At 37.8% G+C, this 21,041-nt stretch overlaps 1 protein-coding gene across 6 annotated transcripts in view; it reads right to left on the reverse strand.

Annotated features, from left to right (window-relative positions):
* Positions 1-21,041, reverse strand: part of LOC131029708 (protein ALWAYS EARLY 2) — a 98,271-nt gene that overhangs the window by 45,766 nt on the left and 31,464 nt on the right. For all 6 annotated transcript variants that reach the window (XM_057960319.2, XM_057960318.2, XM_057960315.2 and 3 more), the window contains one exon: positions 14,691-14,774. In XM_057960319.2, coding sequence (XP_057816302.1) covers positions 14,691-14,774 — 84 coding nt within the window. The remainder of the gene's footprint in view (positions 1-14,690; positions 14,775-21,041) is intronic.

The following is a 21,041-nucleotide window of genomic DNA, read 5'->3' on the forward strand; positions in this document are numbered from 1 at the left end:
TCGTGGGATAATAAATGCAGTATTTCATGGCAAGAAAATTTGTTTCATTTTGTTAAAACTTTGAGAAATTCTGGCTTATTTCATCATATGAAATCATTTTTGAGTCTTTGACACATGGAAATTTAAGAATAGCAAGATAATTCACAGCCAAAGGAGGTGCATTAAGGACTCTTGCTGTGAGATTACTCTCCTCTCTATTATGATGCTGGTTACACCAGTCATGATGATCCCAAAGCGCAAGTTCTACAGACTATTTGACAATGAAAGTCATCGCACTGCACAAATCTCATAGTATACATCTAAGTCACAGGATTCACCAAATTTTGCCCATGAAATTCGAAATTTGGTGAACTTCAAAAAACTGCTAAAAAATCGTTGAAATTCGCTTCAAATTCATATGGATTAAATGCCTTAGCATTTTTAATAAAATGTATTCCAGAAAAATGTTTTCTACATGTGTTTTTTCCAGTGTTCCACGGAAACGCGTTTCCCCCTCCCAGGCCCAAGTCCCCCCGTCCCCGAAACCCGTCCCTAAAACTTTTTCCCTTTGTCCCCCTGTCCCCGAAGCCCGTCCCCGCACCCCCCCGTCTCCCCATCCCCAACGGTCGTGGAACACTGGTTTTTTCCCACTTCTTAAAAGTTCAAAAGGATTTTGTCACCAATTTAGGGTTGTGCCTGAGTTTGCGATAATCTTTCATGAAATCATGTCTTCACTTTCGCGTTGAACAGCATTCAGACATTCTCAGCAGACTTCCTAGGGATCCTTCAATGATTTGAAATATGGCAGCAGAGGATTCTACAATGATCCACGTCGAGTGATTGATTTGACAGTTTTACTACCGACGTAGCTTCAAACTATACATTAAGCAATAGTTTTACTATTATTAGTTTATGAATTTATTAGAAGTAAATTTTAATATTTCAAAATTTAATATAATTATATTTAAAGTTAAATATTTCTAATTTATTAATATAATATTATATCTGTCCAAAATATCATATGGAAATTTTAATATTTGTAATTAATACTATAATATATATGTGTGTGTGTGTGTGTGTGTGTGTGTGTGTGTGTGTGTGTGTGTGTGTGTGTGTGTGTGTGTGTGTGTGTGATTGTTAAATAATGAATTTATTTTTTTATAATTAATGAATTTTATTTTGTATGGTTAATTTGTAAAACATATAACATATATTATATATGTGATACTTTTAGATGTTTTTGTATAAACAAATCTAAATCTATTTATCAATATTAAACTGTTTAGATTATTTTGTGAACATACTAAATATATTTTTTTTTAAATTATATAAGGCGAATTTAATGCCAAAAATTTTTTCGAACTTTTCATCCTTGTCAAACTTCATCCGGATTTTATTGTTGCCCAGCTTGAACTCGAAAATTCGAACCTTGTGACTTAGGTATACATGCTAAGTGTTGGCCCAATGATGAACATTAAGGTTGCAAAAACGAAGAATGTAGTTGTAATGTCCCCCACTTCACTAGTTGCTATTCAGATGCATAGATTTGCCTGTTAACCATCTCCGTAGGAAAATTCACAGTGTAAGGTATGATTGGTTAGTCAAAGGGGACCAATACTTAGTTAATTTTCGCTTTAGTGAGCTTTCATAATGAAACTTTATAATATCTTAATAAGTAACTTTATTTAAAAAGTTATCTTGCACATCTCCATAGGAGATTGTTTTATAATAAAAAGTGGTCAATAAGTAATGATGGGCTGACCCTCAAGCTGGGCGAACCTCATGGAGGGAAAATCATGTTTTGGAATACTCTTTGGATGCCCTCAAGGAATTCGATTAGGGCTGGAATTCATTAAAAGAGCATTAGTCGATGAAATGAGCATTGGAGATTATTGCTTTTGAGAGCATTTTTGCATTTGCAGGTCTGCAACGTCTACTGCAGGTGTCTGAATTAAGATCTGAGGACAAAAACCTTCAGATTTTGGGTGAGAGGACGAAATCCCCTTCATCATTTAGCCACCAATTTGCTTGGGGTGACCATATCTTGCCAATAAAGGCCAAAAATCTGAGTTTATTAGCAGCTACAGAAGGGTTACAGTCTAATCATCAGATCTAAGCAGGTATTTGGAGTTATTTCAGAGCTTTTGTAACAATTTGTGGACAGCCAATCACACCCTAGCTTAATTGTACCACTTGGAGCATGCCTGGAGCTTCAATAAAATAAATTAAGGGGTTTTGCATCAGTGTTTTTATATAAATTTCATTGTTAGCAGCAAATAAGAAGAAATCCATTGATTATTTGTTGAATTTGGCTCATATTGGAGCTACGGGAGCAAATCAATGGGTAGAAGGCACACCAAATTGGGGTTTCTCCTGGGGGAAGTTCAGGCAGTGCATTGGAAAAAGGATTTCTTCACTAAATTGTTTTAGATAATTATCCAGTAGGTGAATAAAGCTCATTGGAGTCATTAGTTGCAGCTGGTGGTGCTTCGTTCATTATTTCCACTTGTTCAGGCCAATAAATCACCTTCAATTCCCAGCACTAGACTGGTAGGTTATTATTGGCTTGGGTTGTTGAAAATAATCATTTATATTCATTTGTTCTTTGCTGATAAATAAAATCAGATGTCTGAAATTCATTTCCAGTCTATTACTTTATGTGTTGTTATTGTTATTCATTTTTGCATTGTCAAACCCCAAAGCATGAACTTCAAAAAAAAAAGCATAAAATTCCTTCGAAACCTCAAGCCATTAATACGCTGGTCAAAGATTAATACTGAAACAAACAAATCAGAATTGAGCCATCTTCTAGTCAGCATCTTTCAATGGTATCAGAGCAATGATCCTGCTAGCCTGGAGGTCATCGGAGTGATTCTATGTATCGGGGCAAATTTGGTACTTACAAGTTTTACACACGCAAAAGAGCTTAGGTGGATTTGAACTTTGTAATTGAACAACCAGCAGAGAATAATATGGCTGATCTAGAGAATAACAGAAATGAGGGAAGACAAGAGCGACTTGACCCTGATGAGATCATGAGAAGCTTGGTTGATACGCAGCCATGAATTGTCCGGGCTCTTGACAGATTACAAGATACACTGGATAGGATGGATTTGGGAAACCACAAGGATAGGCACAGAAGGCATAGCAGATCAGTTTCAGTTGCAGGGAGTCGTGGTAGCAGTAGGACCCCATCTTCCTTGGGAAGTGCATCTATTTCACCACAGAGAGACAAGACACATACTAGGACACCTGATAGACCTATGCTTCCTCGGTTCACTCCTAGAGATGAACCACCATTGGCTAATCCTCAGAATGGAGTGACTTTTCAGGATACAGTTATGGCTGCCAATGATGAGTGGGCTAGACTTCCCACACACGTCAGGGATGCTTTCCCTTTGCATCAATCTTGTATGGAGCGTAGAGATTCTATGAGGGGATAGAATGATAGAGGGCCCAGACAACAATGGAATAATGATTTGAAGAAAGCCACAAACAAACTTACCTTATCCACATTTGATGGCAATGGTTCCATTAGTGCACGAGCATAGGTCCATAAGTTGGACATATACCTATCTTGAAACCTATGGCTGAAGATGAAGCCATTTAGTTATATTGGTGTTTGTTTTATCATCTACCAAACATTACAATAAGATACCTGAAGGTATTCTATCCTCTCCTGAAAAATCACTACTGATTCCAAGGTCTATATGTGCGAACAAGCGACTTTAGTGGGATAGCTACTCGGGTAGTGTTTGCTGAAAATCTCAAGGGGGACTTACGTTAACAAATGTCTTTTAAGCTTCTGGACTTAGATAGAATTATCAATTTTTAGGCTCTTTCTTTTTTTTTTTGGATTTTTCGGGATTTAGACCTTCAAAAAGGGGGAAAAGGATAGGGTTAAGAAAGTTGATCTAATCATACAAATTTTGGAGACGGTATTAACTGGGTGCTCTCGAGGAACCACACTTTGCTTCACCACACTAAGGACAACTACACAAAGCCGATGCAATCTTCAATGGGTTGTGCTTATGATTGAAATATTGGCATGCACAGAGGAAGGCTCAGACTAACTTTGCACAGTGAAATGGAAATCATCCATTCACCAAAAGTATGAGCAGAGATACACCGTCAATTAACACTTATCAAATCCTTCATTCAATTCTAATAACATGAAAGCAAATCTAAATTAACTTTAACTAAAGTGTTGAGGAAATTGAAACCATGCTAATCAATCAAACAACAGAGATTACAAAGCCTTAAGAGAAAGCGCACATGCAATAGATTATTTGGAAATGACCTTCACACAACAATATGTCAAAAACCTCACACTCTCCAAATGAGAGGAGGTAGCCTTATATAGTTTTTCAAAAATAAATAAACAATCGAGATCAAGTGATCAAGGGCCCAGATTGAAAGCTACAAACCCTAATTAGGGTTTCCAAAAACTCTATTAGTTTGAAAGAATGAGAAAGTGACATGTGGCACGACTGCTATTGTCACTGAGGTGAGCGTCCAATTTCCCCCTTTGTAGATTCAATGTATCTGGACACGATGAGTCTAACCTCTTCCATAGTGACACTTGGCAAGTTGCTAATCTGGAAGTCGATGATGTCCACATCATTAGTACATGTGGCGAGGATGCCTTCCCACTCAACTGCTTGGGCAAGAAAGTTCTCGTCAATGAAGAGAAAACTTGCAATCCTTGAAAGATCGCCCTTATCAATCATCCTCGAGTCTTTGAAAAAGCTCGACTAAATTCTGGCTCTCAAGTTCTCTGCCTGCAAGTGTTTTTCTCGTATACTCTCTTTCTTCCATATCTCTGATGCTACATGAAACACCTTACTCAAAATTTCTCTGACACTTTCCTCTGTTTCAAAGCACTTAGTCTCCGATTTCTTCAGGACTTCAATCCTTGTGTCCAAAGCATAATACCAGGTGTTAAAGTCATATCTATCCCCAACCTGTATGATACTTGCATCCACCAAACTTCGTTTTGACATACCTTAGATAACCTTCAATTGTGGAAGTATTTCATCTTGAATTTCTTCAACATCTTCCCAATTTGCAGCTAGGTCATGAATTCGGTCGACCAATGAAGAGGTCGACTCATGTGTTGATACTAAATTTTCTACAAGTATGTGAGCACGTGTCGAAGCATCTGAAATCCATTCGTTGGCTTGTGTGAATGTGCCTTCATGTCCTCGTAATCTTTCATTGACTCTTGCTGAAGAGGTTGCGGCGGGGTGACCGGTATCTCATGGTTGAGTGGCCTGGTGAGATGGAGAACATATTTCCTCCACTTTTGGTTCTCTTCCTCAACCTTCTTTCTTTCCTCCTTCTCCTGAGCTAGACTCGCTTTGAGGGCGTTGCAAGAGTCGTCAAAGTACTAGACTTCTTGGTCCTGAGTAGGCTTACCCAACTCTATAGTGGTAACCTTATAATCCTCCGGGGCAATATTGTCCCGAGTTTTTCCTTCCTTTGGCACAGCTATCTGAACTGTCTGAAACCCTGCACTATCCGTCTGAATCAAAGAGAATTTTTTGGCTAGCTTAGGTGGCTTGACTATGACAGGTTCATTTACCTTTGCCAGAAATGCTATTGTATTCTCTTCAAAATGGGTTTCCTTAGGAACCTTAGCCCTTATCCTTTCCCTCAACCAATCAGGAATGATTGATTGCTCCACAATATTTTGATCAAACCCATCATCTGTCCTTCTTGGTCCAGTAAATATACCATCAAGGAAAACTACTAGGGGCTCAAGCTCTTCAACTTCTGTGGCTGCATTTAAAACATGCTCCCTGTCCAGACTTTGGACAGCTTCTTTCATTATTTCCTCAATTGAAGGAGAAGGCACTCTCACTTCATTATTTACCATATATGTGTCCATCTCTTGCTCTTCAACTACATTTTGATCAGGCACAACAGATGCGGCACTCAAAATGGAATGACCTTCGTTGGACTCGCGTCTCCCCCCGACAATTTTCTTTCCCCTACAATTTTCTTTCCCCTGGCCTTTCTAGAGCTTCCAACTAATTCCTTCCTTTTCCACGACCCAACACTCTCTGGATTCCGAGCATTGCCTACAGAAATACAAGGGTTGGAGGACAAAGAGTTGTCTACTCCCATTAAATCATAGGTCAGAGCCACACCTTTAGACTTCAATTGTTTTGTCCTCTCAGATGTCCACCACTTAGAGTATTCGACCACCGACCTCATAAGGTCTGCCAGATCTGACTTCTCTCCCTCTGACCAATCGATCAAGGCTAGTGGCTCATTCCTCATCTTCTCAAAGCCTGGCTATTGAAGCTCAAGACTGTATTCTACTTGATCAGCAACTCTGAATACTTTCGTTGCTCTTACCATGCTCAAGGGAATCCTTGACCAAAATCTCCTCCTGATTTCAAAACTATCGGCTGCGTTAGCCCAATAATCTTCCAAATTAGCTTTGTGCTCAAATGTCATCCCTTCGACCCTTTTCATCCTATGGAATGGATCAAAATTCTTTATTGCTTTGTACTGGTAAAAAGGGTACCAAGACGCTCTTTCTCAACAGTTGCAGCGACTTGTGATGACAGGCACATCTCTAGTCCATTTCCAATCATGAGAGAGGAGGCTCCTGCCTTCTTCTGCTTATCTCTTTGAACTGTCATATATCCCTCTAATTGCCTCACAACCTCTAGTAGCACAACTCGGTTGGTAGGGTAAGCTGGGAGCTTATAGGGAGATCTGGAAAACCCCTGAATTATGATGTAAGTGAACTTCGAGTATTGAATATACCTATATCCGAATCTATTGATAAAGTCCATAGACTCTTAAAAGAGAGTCGCTGATGTAGTCCACCTTGCAGCGTTTGTGTGATGTGCATCAAAAATATATCATTCACCCTCTTGAAATGGAACTTTTCTTCCATGTGAAGCTGGGGATAACAATCATAGACGGGAAACTGATTTTTTGTTTCCCACTTCCCCTCTGCAGGTGAGGCCTTTGTATCTGTAGGTTCTAGCCAGGGAATAGAACAAGTACGAGCTCATGAAGAAGGTCCTATTCGCTTCCAGATTCTTCAGTTGGCTGTCCAAGTTATCACTTATCATTCGAGCCCAATCAATCATCTTAACTCCATTCATTATTTCATTTATGAAATAATACATCCAGGGCTCAAATGGAGCGCCTTGAGGATTACCCATTATCCTGTTCAGCAGGACAATCATATCTCCAATATCTTCTTTGAAGTACGCCCTCACCAAGCTCTTCCTCTGTAGTTTGGAGGCACCCTTCCTTGGCTTGTCCAGCCAGGAATGATTGACGATGGCGTCATACTCCTCCAAATGATCCTGATACATGCGATCAGCTTCATCCTTGGTTACGTACACAGCATTATGATATTCTGGAATTCTGAAAGCTTCCCTGATGGCCTCATCGCTGATGTTTGCCAACACTCTTCCATCTGGTGCGACAATATCCCTACTAACAGGGTTGTAGTGCCTAGCGCACTCAGCTACCAGCTCAATGCACTGCACGATGCCACCCTTCATCATCTTTCGCGCAGTCATGGTAGGCACGAGGTTATCTAAACCGAACAACCGCTTCTTGAACTCCCTCAGATTGATATGCCCGAGGTTAGTGTTGCTGATATTCTTCCATTTCGAGGCCATTCTCGACTCAGGAGGAGCATGCTTGTCTACTTGTAAGTTCATTGTGCCTAAAATCTGCAAGTAAACATGAAGCTTAAGTTAGAAATCAGATTTTGGATTAAAGAAAATCAAGGCTGCGAATGGCTAAGTGCTTGGAGATTTTATTTCATTTTCATACCTAAGGACATTTATGATTGCAATCCAAAAGGCCAAGTTCAAAACTCTCATTCCATTTAGTCAACAAAATGATTTTTCTCACTAAAAATTTGAATAAGTCCACAAAAATTACTTCCAACGAATCTGGAAAACTCAGAAAAATGCAATAAATCTGCATTTTAAAACCAACTTCACCTTCGACTGAATGAGGATAAGGCTAGGAGATAGAAGGAATCTTACGAAAACAGAGAAAAATTAACGAATCTGCCTTCTACCAGCTAGTTCCACTCCAAAAATCTGCAGATACTTGACAAGAATGAAGCTAATAAATCAGAATTCCTCAAGAAGCTTGCCCAAACTGCAAGAGATATCCTTGCAACACCAAAATTTTCTTCCAAATGACCTTCAATCTGCGAAATAATTCTCAATGTTTTCCTTAGCTTGCTCAAAAAGTTCGAACTTCTTGTGTGAGAATGAAGAAATGAAGAATGTATTTGTAATGAAGTTGGTTTTCACAATTAGAAACACGCAAATACCATCCAATTCATGTTTCTAAATTTGACTTCAACCTTCAGAAAGTTTCCAATTCGATTTCGAGTTGTGCTGTCATCTCTTTAAGTTTGAAGATCTTATTCTACAACTTTCTAATTTGTTTTCCCTCTTCATATTCGAACTAGGCCTATAGATTGGCATCTTCCAAAAGGTTTCTAATTTGGAACTCAGTCTAAAAATTGCCTCAATCTGCAAATATCCTCTTTCTAATTTTGACTCAAGGTTCAAACTCAAGTTTCCATTTTGATTTCCCAGCTCATTGATCTTCGAATATCTCTTTTTTCAACTTTCTAAATCAGTTAGCAGTTCGAACTCTATGAAGATTTGATGACATCACTCATATTTTAACTCAATTTTGAACTTGATGTTGACTTTGTTTGACTTCCAAGAGTAGGGCGGAGTTTTGAGACTTCAACTTGATGCCTGGGCGGAGTTTGGAGGTGCCTCTATCATCATGTTAGAGTTTTGTTTGCCTTAAACTTCTTTCATTCCATCCATAGGGCACACTTTGAAGGCTTCACAAGGAGGGTGGACTTTCTTTGCCTCAATTTCCAAGACTAGGGCGGACATTTCCTCTACCTCCATCATAGCTTGGGCAGAGTTTTGGATGGTTTAGCCACTTCATGTTTGAGTATGGCGGACTTTGAAGGCTTCCCACTTTATGGCGGACATTGTCATATTCATCTTTTAGGCTCTCACCAAGGCGAACTTTTGAGCATCTCCAAGACGGAGTTTTAGCCTCTATCATATAGGGCGGAGTTTTGGATGGCCTCTTCGAGGCGGACTTTGATGGCTTCCCACTTTGTGGCAGACTTTCTCATGTTTACTTCCTATGCCTTCCTCCTAGGGCGGACATTTTAAGCATCTCCATAGGGCGGACTTTGGAGAGACACCAAGGAGGGCGGAGTTTTGGAAGACCTCTTTGAGCATAGGGTGGAGTTTTGCGCTCCCACTTCAAGGCGGACTTTTGAAGCAATGACCACCACGACGGACTTTTGAAGGCTCTAGGCAAGGCGAAGTTTGGAAGGTTGGCCACTTGCTTGGAGGGCGGACTTTGATGCTCCCTCTTCAAGCATGGCAGAGTTTTAGTCTACCTCCAAGGCAGACTTTTGTGACATCTCCACCAACATGGCAGACTTTTGTGCTCCCTCCAACATGGCGGACTTTTGAATGACTTCACCAAGGGCGGAGTTTTATCACCTACCATAACACTCAACATCATTCATTAGCCAGACAAAGAAAAATATTTGGAAAATTGCAAAATTTCACAATTTTATCAATTTTAACTAGATTAACTTGAAATTTGAAATCCATACTCAAGCAAACCATCTCAAGCATCCTAACCCCTAAAATGTAGGAACCTAGCTTTTTAGGTCAAAACTTGGAAATTCCTGATCGCGATCGAAGCAGGTTAGTGGTATCAGTGCAAACCCTAGGTCCCCACTCCGAAAAAAGCAAAAAGCAGGCATCCCTAAAAAATAGGGAAAACTTTCTAAAAATAGCCATACCGAGGATTGGGCTAAAAATACCAAAAATGAAACTTCCTAAAAAATAGGAAAAAGCAAAAAAGCAAACTTTCAATCTCTAGGACTCCAACCGTTCAAAACTGAGCAAAGCTTGGCAAAACTAAAGCGGAAGGCCACATGCACTAACAAAAACCCTCGAAAGCAGGAAAAGAGAGGGTCCCCATTTGCAATGGGGCAATGTGTGAAAAAGGTCACAACAAGTTTGTTGTCCTACAATTAGAGGGAGTTGTATACGATTGGTGGCTTCCTTGGGCTTTGTGCTTATTACCGAGCTACATGGTTTCCTTGGGCTTTGTGCTTATTACCGAAGGTTTGTTAGAGGATACTCACAGCTTGCAGCACCATTGACAGACCTTACCAAGAAAGGGGCATTTCATTGGACAAAGGAGGCACAGGGGGTGTTTGATAGACTTAAACAGGTGATGAGTACTTGTCATGTGTTGGCACTTCCTAATTTGACCCAACCTTTTGTGCTTGAATGTGATGCTTTGGGAGAGGGTGTGGGTGCAGTTCTCATGCAAAATAATCATCCTATTGTATATGAGCCTAGGAAACTGAAAGATAATGAAAAATTATACTTTACATATGACAAAGAAATGTTGGCTATCATGCATGCACATACTTTACAGTACTTGGTTGAGAGGAAATTTATTGTTAAAAGTAATCTCAACTTTCGGTAGAATATTCCAAAAATCTCAATTGATTGGAAATCTCAACTTTCGATAGAATATTCCAAAAATCAGCATGCTTGTGAAATCATGGATGGGATCATTCAGGATGATAGATACACGGTTGTGGATGATGTGATTTACTATAAGGGAAGAATTTATTTGGTTCCGAAATCTAAACTGAAAAATCAGATTTTACATGTTTATCATACACACATGTAGCAGGACATCAGGGGTATGGCAAGACCTACAAGCAGATTAGAGAGAGGATCACTTGGAAGGGCCTCAAAGATGATGTTGTACAGCATATACGGGAATGTATTACTTGCCAACAAAATAAAACTGAAAATACGTACCCTGCTGGTCTGCTGCAACCATTGCCCATTAGGGAGCAAAAGTGGACAGGTATTTCAATGGATTTCATCACTGGACTTCCCAAGGTGCAAGGGAAAGATTGCATATATGTAGTAGTGGACAAGTTGACTAAATATGCTTATTTCTTTCCCATAGCAGCAGATTATACAGCTTCACAAGTTGCTGATGTATTTTTTAGAGAGATATTTCGGCTTCATGGTCTTCCAAAGACCATTGTCAGTGACCGTGATAGAAGGTTCATGAGTTTCTTTTGGCAAGAATTGTTTAGACTCACTAGCACAGAGTTGACTCCTAGCACTAGCTACCATCCCCAAACTGATGGGCAAACTGAGATCGTGAATAAATGGATAGAGGGGTACTTGCGCAACTATGTGGCAGGACAGCAATGTGCATGGGTTTGTTGGTTGTATTTAGGAGAGTTTTGCTACAATACGACACACCATATGTCTATTGATATGTCTCCTTTCCATGCTCTATATGGTTATGATGCTATGACATTTATGGATTTGGCACTTGGGGATAGTAGAGCCCCATTGGCACAGGATTGGCTTCAGGAGAACCAAGAAATTCTTAAGTCACTTAAGGAGAACATTCAACGAGCCCAAATTCTTAAGTCACTTCAGGATTACTTTTGGGAGTTCCAAGAGAGGAGAGTGTTGTTGTGGCACAATGGTAGCTCTTTTTTGAGGTTGACTTGGAACCCTTTGATCACTTGGGTTTGTAGTCCAACTACTATTGGGGATGAGAGAGGCAATGTTGACTTTCTTGAGATTATTCTTATGGCGTTATGGTTAGATTCTTTCGAAAAGCAATTCCCTAAGGAGTTGACTGAGTTTATGCAATATCTGATTGCTCTTCTTACAAGAGTTTTTCAGATAGTGTTTTGAGTAGATGGTGCTACAAATCTCCTTGATTGACTTGGGACACTGGGATCGTCCTTGGTTACTAGATCAATCTGATGATTGTGGGGTTGTAATGGCATTGCTTGAGGATAAGCAATCTTTGGGAAGGGCTGACCATAATGTCCCTTTTTTTGGGTTCTCTTATAATGCAGTTGGAGCTGACTTTTTGGGTTTGTGTCAGCCTGACCAAAGGACTATTTCAATGTCGCCGGTAAGCTCAAATGGTTTAGTGCAGTTGAATGACACTTTCTAGAGGGATTTTGGACACTTTGTCCCTTAATACTATTTATAGTAAGTGTCAATCTGGACACCGACTTGGTTAGTTGACAATATTTATATTTTGAGTTAGTCAGAGATTCCATTAATTAATGATTGAGGCATTATTTTAGATAACATTAAAAGCTCAAATTTAAATTAAATATTTAAAGTTATTTAATTTAATAAAGTGACTTTATATGGCCACCTAGGGAGTTATAAGGTGTTATTTTAAATAAATATTAAAAAAACCTTAATTAGAGCGTTTGACTTGAAGCTTATAAATAGACCTTTTGAGCTCATTTTCAATATGTGGAAGATTATTATTTCTCTGCGTGAAAATCCCTGTGATTCTGGAGATTGGAATTGGTTTATCTCAGCCTTCTTAAGGACAAAAACCCTCTAGGAGAAAATTGTCTTGATGGTGAAAGATCTACCCAAGCTAATATTTGGTGTTGTCACTCAGATTTTGCAGTAGATCCAACAATCAAGGTTTGCAGAAATTTATGAGGTCTTCTTTGAAGACAGCTTTCTATGGTTTTGAGATTTGTAGTTAAAGTTTGCATTTGGATGCATGGAACTCATTTATTGAGAAGTTTATCATGGTCTACATTATTGAAGGAAACGTGAATGTTCAGAACTGACCATATTTTTAAAAATCTATTTCTGCTACAGCAAGTGAAGGTTAACTTGTATGTTGTTATCCTCTGCTGTTTAAATGATTTGATTTCTGGAAATGCAAATGAATATACCAGTCAATCAATCTTCTTGTATTTTCTAAGCAATATGCATACAGGATAAGCATTATCATTTACTCTTGTAAACTGAAAACATATTAAACTCATTCAAATCTGCAACAAGAAATTATCCATCTCAGACTTGCAGAAAAGTGGTAAGGGTTAAGAAATGATGAAAGAAACTCTGAAGATTGGTGTTAAGCAGTAATCTACAGCAGTTTCCTCTTATTGGCATATGCATACGAATGTTTGATGAAATGCCTAAACAGTAAGTCCTTCAGTATTTAATAGAAAGGTGCCCCAAAAAAAAGTGGCAACAGGGGTGGTCTCTTACACCTTTACTGTGTGACTATGTTATGACCCATAGTTAACAATACTGTTAATAGCTTTAGTTTTTGGGCAAGACTCCCAAACAAAACCCCTCATTTGCAATATCATAAAAATGATGTTTAATAGTTTAATTATAAAATTAAAACGCTAGAAAACATGCCCATCAATCTTTGGGTCCAAAGCCAGAGTTTCCACACAGTTTTCCAGTTCTGGGCAGCAATTAAAAATCATCTAAACATCTTCAATAAAGGACCGGAGAAGCCAAAATTGGCTACCATTTATCTGCTTTCAGGGCCAACTATGTACTTTTCAAATAAATTTTCTTGTTCTCCATATGTTTTGGTTCATTTATTTGTTTTCCTAAGTTCAGACAATTTCATAGCCACACATCCAGCATTCAATAAAATGAGCAGCAAGAAAAGTAATTGTGAAAACAATTCTCCTCCATTTTGACGCAACGATGCATTTTCTTCACTTGGCTACCAAAATCCCTTCAAATAACAACAAAAATATTGATGGACTGCAAGACCAAATGCACAATAACTTGCAACTTACATTTGAAGAAATGTAGAGCAGAGTCAGAAACAATATATTGGGAAAGACTAGGCAAAAACTGTCAAAAGTTATGACACCCACAAAATTCTTGACCAATTAGATAGCAACAGTCACCAAATAACAAGGGCCTAAGAAGAAGAAGAAGCGTAAGTTCATTTTCAAAAGCAAATGAAAATAAAAATAGAGATGATGGCAATCATGTCAATCATGCTCCCTCACTTCCATTAAGTGAAGTTGCCTAAGAAGAAGGGTAGCAACTCATTAGTTGGAATATATAACATGCAATGTACAAGGATGTAGATGATGCTTTTAGTTTACACTCTTTAATGTCATCTGATATTTTTACTAAAAGAAAATGGTAAAGAAGATTACAAAAGGGGAACCTTGCCATTCTCCCCTATGTGATTCTAAGTTGACAACATGCTTGTTTGTTAAAGTATCCATGATTAAGATGCTAATAGAGCGAAGGCAGATACGGTAAGGGTGGTTAGTTGTTACATATGGATAAAGAGACATTCAGCAGTTTCCTCTTCCTCAAGGTCATTGTTTGCTCTAAAAAGTGCAAGAGTTTTGATTTTCTATTTGGACTTATTATGTGTGAACCTAATAGAAAGCCATGACTTATATAGGAGATGTCAATTACTGATGATAGCCTAATGCTATATGATAGTTTGTCAAACACTTACAACCCCTGTGATGGCACAGAATATTCTCTTTTATACAAAAAGGCACATCATCTTACAATTTAGGAGCAAGAGAAAACCGTTTTTGTCTCGCATCACCTATAATATGCCTTGAAAATAATATTTTATAGGATGACTCTGAAGTTCAGTAGACTCCTTCATGATTACCAAATTGACCTTCCTAAGGGAAGGGAAGGGAAGGGAAAATACAATAATTATCAAATCACTATATTTTATTTCAACTTATGAGACCCCAGCACCATTTTGATATGGTCTTTGGAAAGCAAGGCTAATTACAGCATGAATACTTTCAGAAATAGCAACTAAACTTGAATTACCAGATTCAGCGGTAGGTGATGGCATAAGTCCATTTAGTGTTACTTCTGCCAAAGTTGCCAAAGCATTAAGCCCAAAACTTTGATCTGCAAAAGAAAAAAATAACCTTAGCACCCAACTTTTGCCATTATCACTAAGTTGTGAATATTATTCCAATTATTTTCAAACATAGTCTATCTACACCAAAACTATTAATGCTTTTAAGCACCTATGTTGGATAGGAATAAACAACCTGCTACTTCAAAAGCCTTCTATCAAAATACTAGATGAGCAGAAATAATAAAATTTCATTTAAGGAAGATCCCACGATATTCTCACTCGTGGCATAGTTATGATCAATGATTCAATTGCATGCTATATTATTTGCTTAAAAGCCGCAACCATGATTGTGTAACATGGCAAATTGAGACAAGCCAATCTGCAAAGTAGTCCCAAATGGTTTTACAATTTAATCTGTTCAATATTTCCGATGTTGTTCTCCACCATCAGGAACCATCTAAAGCTTAAAATTGTTACCATCGGGATAAAGACGTCAGAACATGCATTCAAATATCACTGATTAAGTTGCTAGACTTTAAAACTTGCTTCTGCTCCAACCTAGGGCAAATGAATATAACATCAAAAAGAAACATATATTTACTCAATGGAGAGCTAATTCAATAATTTGACTCTGGTCTAGAACTGTCTTGACATTTGAATTGCACCATAAAGTCTATATTGCATAGACATGCAATACATTGGTCCTCTTAAACACAACATTTTCACAAATCAAGCTGATTACCATCATTGTCAATTATTATGAAAAAAGCAGTGTTCCACGGGCGTTGGGGATGGGGAGACGGGGGAATGCGGGACGGGCTTCGGGGACGGGGGGACTTGGGCCTGGTGGGGGAAACGCATTTCCATGGAACACTGGAAAAAAGCCCCCATAATCAGAGAAATGAATAAGGATTTGTTTCATACTACATTCAGCTCCTAATTCACAATGGCTATATGTGTCTACACCTTCTAAAGGCAATACAACGATCTTCACCTCAGAAAGTGTTGCCACAATTCTCATAGTTTTGTGACTGTTCAACTCCTAAAAGCAATTTCCAGATGTTAGAATAATATAAGTTCATTATATGTAGATCTTTTTTTTCAATCATCTGATATTCTGTTCTAAAATAATCTGTGACCTTGAAATCAATAATAGAATACACTTGCAAAACTGTGACTGTCCCATCCTGCTATAACCCATTTTTCCAAGCATTTAATCTCTTCGCAATCACTTGCTACCCAGAAATATCTGAAAGAATGTTTGTAATTAAGAATACACAAGCATTATAGATATTAGCCTTAGGATAATTCTGTTGTTTTTTATGTTCTCTTATAGAAGGATGCTCCAGTTGTTATTAGTAAATATAAGCCACTAATGAAGTTATTTCAAAATTGTTACATCAATGCCAGGGCCCTTATTTTACCAGTTGTCAATATTCTATGGAGAAACTCAAGGGTTTATTTATATTATAATGGACGAGCCATTTGTGAAGGATGGTGGTTGAGTAGAGAATTTCACAATGGATTACATTTAAGGTTTTCGCTATTCCTGAATCCAAGTCCCTTTCATATTGATTGTTTCACTACACTTGTTGAAATACAAACCCGAATCAAGAATACCTTCTTGTAATGAGGACTTAAATCCTGGAGAAGACGGGACACAGTGCAAGGCATCAAACCTTTATATATTACATAACCAAGATTTTTTTAAACAGTAAACAATACAACATATGGGATAAACCCCAAAGTAAAACATAAACAAACAGGACGTACCACCATAGCATTAACCATAAATTGAGCGCCATAAACTAAGGTCTAAAGATAAAACATGCCTCAAAATAAAAATACCATCCATTCAATTTACTTATATCAAAATAAAAATAAAAATACAATCCATAATACATACAATAGAAAAAAAAATTATATATATATATATATAGACACACAGAAACAGAGAAATGATCAAATTTAAAAAGAAAAAGTTTACCTCAGTCATGAAGCCTCTCTTGTTTAACCCAATGAATAATTTGTCTTCCTTAAGGAGCCAGAAAGAGAGAATTATAACATAATACACAGAAAACGTGGTTGCTTCTTCAAGACTTTAACGAAGAGCCTAAAAGTCTCCGTTATAAGTCAGATTCTAGCATCAAAAATTTCTGACATTGCTAGTTTCATCATGTCCCTTGAGGCAAGTAGGCTAGTTTCCTCAGTATCTACATTGGTATATTTTCAGTTGCCCTACAAGAACACTTCAAGGACCACCTAAATAGCATTTCATTAATGATTTACTGGATCCTCATGGCTAGCCCAAACTTATGACTCTTATATGTTTGTTGAAGAGCTCTATGGATTTACATCACATGGGTGAAACCTCATTCTTTTACGAATCCTATCTATCATTATATTGTATTAAACATTAGTACGTGGACCAGTGCATAGGCATAACTCACCATACAGTGATTATAAATTTGTAGCATAATTGTACATTCATTAAAGATAAATAAATATCTAAACTACTAAAAAGTTTATTTTTAGTTTCCAATATATACATTAATATATGCATTAACTTTTCAAACAATACTTCTTTGATCTTGTAAAAAAAAACAAGCGAAGCACATAGAGAAGCTAAAAGAAGTAATGATGTGAACTCTAGAGCTAACTCTAGTCAATGCAAAGCCCTAGAGGAAAACAAACAATGGCCAGTTTTGGGTTTGGAAGTAGGGAAAGAGGCCCCGGCAGGATGGGAGTGTTGACTTGGTGGTCGGCACCTCCTCAAGGATACTCATGGCATGGCTTAACCACCTCCCATGGGTCAGGTTAAATCTGACGTTCGTATCAGGTGTTGATAGTTCGATCTTTTGGCACAACGGCAAACAATTCCAACAATTGGTATCAGATCCTTGGGTCACAAGTTCAAGTCTCCCTTCAGTGGATGCTGAAGGCTCAATCGGTGTTGAGGGAGAGATTGTTGACATGGTCGTCAGCACCTCCTTGGGGACTTGTGACATGGCTTAACCGCCTCCCGTAAGTCGGGTTAAATCTGGCGTTTGTATCGGGCATTGATAGATCGAGCTTTTGGCACAACGGCATACGATTCCAACAGGGAGAACATTCTAAAGTTTGTGGAAGAGTCTGTGAGCATTTGTAGGAAGAGGACAAAGAGCTTCTAGTAAAGCTTGCATTGCATAAACTGTATAAGGACGCTTTAGAAAGCGCAAAGTTGGGAATGGGAGGTGAGAAAAAGAAAAATGAAGATGGAGATGAAAGAGATTGCCCCTTTGCTTACTCCACTACTGTGGTGGGAGGGGTTAAGCCCTCCAATAATGTTGCTAAAGTTGTTTCAAATGCAGAAACACTCTCTGCAAATCATAAATAAAGAAAGGGTGAGAAAGGTTGATTAAGGCAGCACAGACAATACCAATTCTAGAATTGGGAGAAGAAAATTGGGATGGTATTAATCATTACTAAAAGGTCGCACTTATTTGTTCTTCAATAATCTCTAGTCAAGCCTTCCAAAGCTAAACAAATGTGTAATTCTACATGGAAGCCCTTTCTTGGTAATCCTATATGATTGATTTGTCCTTGTGCAAAAGGTTTTTTTTATTAGTTTGTTAGATAGTTTGCAAATTTGGTCTCAGCAGACCCCAACTTTAAAAACTCGACAAAACCTGGAAAAAATATCAACAACATAAGGAAAAAAAAAACTCAAATTCAAAGCTCAGAAAAAAACATGGAAAACTCAGCATTCATGTTTTTCTCCTACAATCTCATCAAGTACTTGTGAGTGCTTGCCACAAGCTCAGGGCTGCAACTTAGAAAAAGTCATACTCTACAACTTTCAACTTCAACCTGCAAAAAGCTCACTGGACAAAAAAAAATAACTAGTACTCAATGACTATCCAAGTACCTCTACAAGTTTGCAATTTATGCTTTGCTCAAATTTAGAGGACAGAGGCAGGATTCTAGTGAAGTGTCCCTGGTCCTGGCACAATGCTCATCACTTAATGAAGCCTTCGTACAAAGGTTTGAATCCTTCTGTAATGTCCCCTATTGGGATATTCCTATATTTTGCCCTAGAACACCAATTGAGGTATGAATTATACTAAGGAAGTTCAACTTGCCTCTTTATGTCTCTATTTAGATCCTGCATCCAGGTTAGTTATCATTATGAAAGATGAAGAAACATATAACCAGCAATGCTATAAAGAGAGACCTGATCATCATTGCATAATGTGCATGTGGGATCCAATAACACTTCCCATACAACCTATCCTCATTATGGAGTCCCCTGGAACATCATATAAGGCGCCTCGAGGTTATTCTTTTCCATCAAGCCCAAAAACACGTAAAGACACCTGACATTCGGCCTCCTGGCCCCACCCGGGGTCGCTCTACTTGAATGGAACCTTGTGCTACTTGCATCCCTTACAGGTATTCTATTATACCTTCCATAATGAGATGGTTGGTCAGATGAAGTGTTTGGAATCTACTATATAATTTATTATGCATTCAGACCAGAATTCTTTCTTTTTATCATTCAATTCCTTATTTCAGATTGGATGCTATTCTATTTCTATTTCATTGATCCTTCCAGGATTCAATTCAGGTCTCCTTCAAATCTGCAGATTCTACCTTTCAAATCTGCTCAACAATATATATTCATGTCTGTGGCATTAATATATTTATGTCTTCTATAGTGTTATATTTATGTCTGCTGTAATGATATGTTTATGTCTGCTCTAAATATATTCTTGCTCTGCTGTAATAGTATTCCTTGATCTACTATAATAATATATCTTGGTCTGCGGGGTAATCTCCTTTTAATTTGTATTCCTTCCCTTTTTATATCTTCCACAGTGGGAAAGGTCATGTCCTATAATTTTGAGAAGACACATTGCTCTTCATTGTGCTGCTTGGGGAGACTAATTTTAATAATAATCTTAAATTCCTACCCTAGGTTGGCCCTTCCTATTTTGCCTTGATTGACCCTTAAATAGTCATAAGCAATTTCTTTATTATATTTTTTATTATCGAGTCAGCCCTCCTTCTACTACTCAGTCGCTCAGGTTTATTATTTAATGCTGCGATTTAACCTAGAAATTAATTTGAGTTCAGCCACCTGGGTCAGCCAAACAAATAAACCCAGTCGACCTCTATAGTGGAATTGAATGCCAGGGGTTAATATTAATAAAGGCTTTAATCTGGTTAATATGGCAGCGATTCTTCCTAACATGGTGGGGACATGACACCTTCTATGGAAAATTTTGAACTAGTACCAATGTAAGTAAGACTGCCAAATCTGCCACTGCATTTTTTGGCTTTCCTCTACTCTGGAATGTATTAGTATTGCTTTGGAGAAATTTATTTCTATTTCCCTGAACATCTTCTAAGGCATACACGTATTACTAGTGCACACATTTTGGTGGAGTTAGACTTCTCCTTAGGCCTTCCTACTGATATTGGTGCCTTAGCCTTCCTACTGATGCTAGTTTGAAACTAGGTGATGATTTTTGGAAGTAGCCCTTTGATTATGAGAAGTAGGCATTTTGATGTTAGAATTGATTTGGAATGGGACATTTGTCTAATGGATGTCAAAATCAAAAAGAAAACCCAGTATGGAAACATGGAGGCAAAATGCTTCTACTCAAGATCGGGTGGTGGGAGGATCTTTATATTCTGCTTCATATAGTCATCCTATGTCACTAGAGGGGAGTAAAAGAATTGGGAGGGTGATTTTGTGGAGGATAGCAATACTAGCATGGAGGGGTCTGCTCGGATGGTGCAGCCTCCCTCTACATGTAGTTTGAATTGCAAGCACGGTTTGCTTCTCCCAAAGGACCAGGATGAAGGGAGCATAACCAGCTGCCAGAGGATCTTAGGGGAGAGAAAAATGATGTCCTATGATTTTATGGGAAGTGTACCCAAATTAAGGTCATCTTCCATAGCAACAAAAACTGTTTGTGGAAAAACTTGACAAATCAGAACTATATGATTTTTTGAAAAAATCAGATCTAAAAACAAAATATTATTATTACATTAAAAAAATTTATTATTTATTGTTTTTATATTATGACAATATAAATATAATAGATATAAAATAATTATATTATATTATCATAGTATAATTATACGTACTATAATTATTATATATCTATAACAATTATATTATATATATTAAATTAAATTAATATAATTATAATTTTATATTTTTTTAATAGGTAAAATGCAGACATGGGGTCTGCTCCCTTTATGTTACCATAGAGGATTTACATGTTTTCTATTATGGTTTTTGCCATTACTGTCCCCAAGGTATA

The sequence above is a fragment of the Cryptomeria japonica genome, chromosome 9 (assembly GCF_030272615.1).
Source record: "Cryptomeria japonica chromosome 9, Sugi_1.0, whole genome shotgun sequence".
Taxonomy (NCBI): domain Eukaryota; kingdom Viridiplantae; phylum Streptophyta; class Pinopsida; order Cupressales; family Cupressaceae; genus Cryptomeria; species Cryptomeria japonica.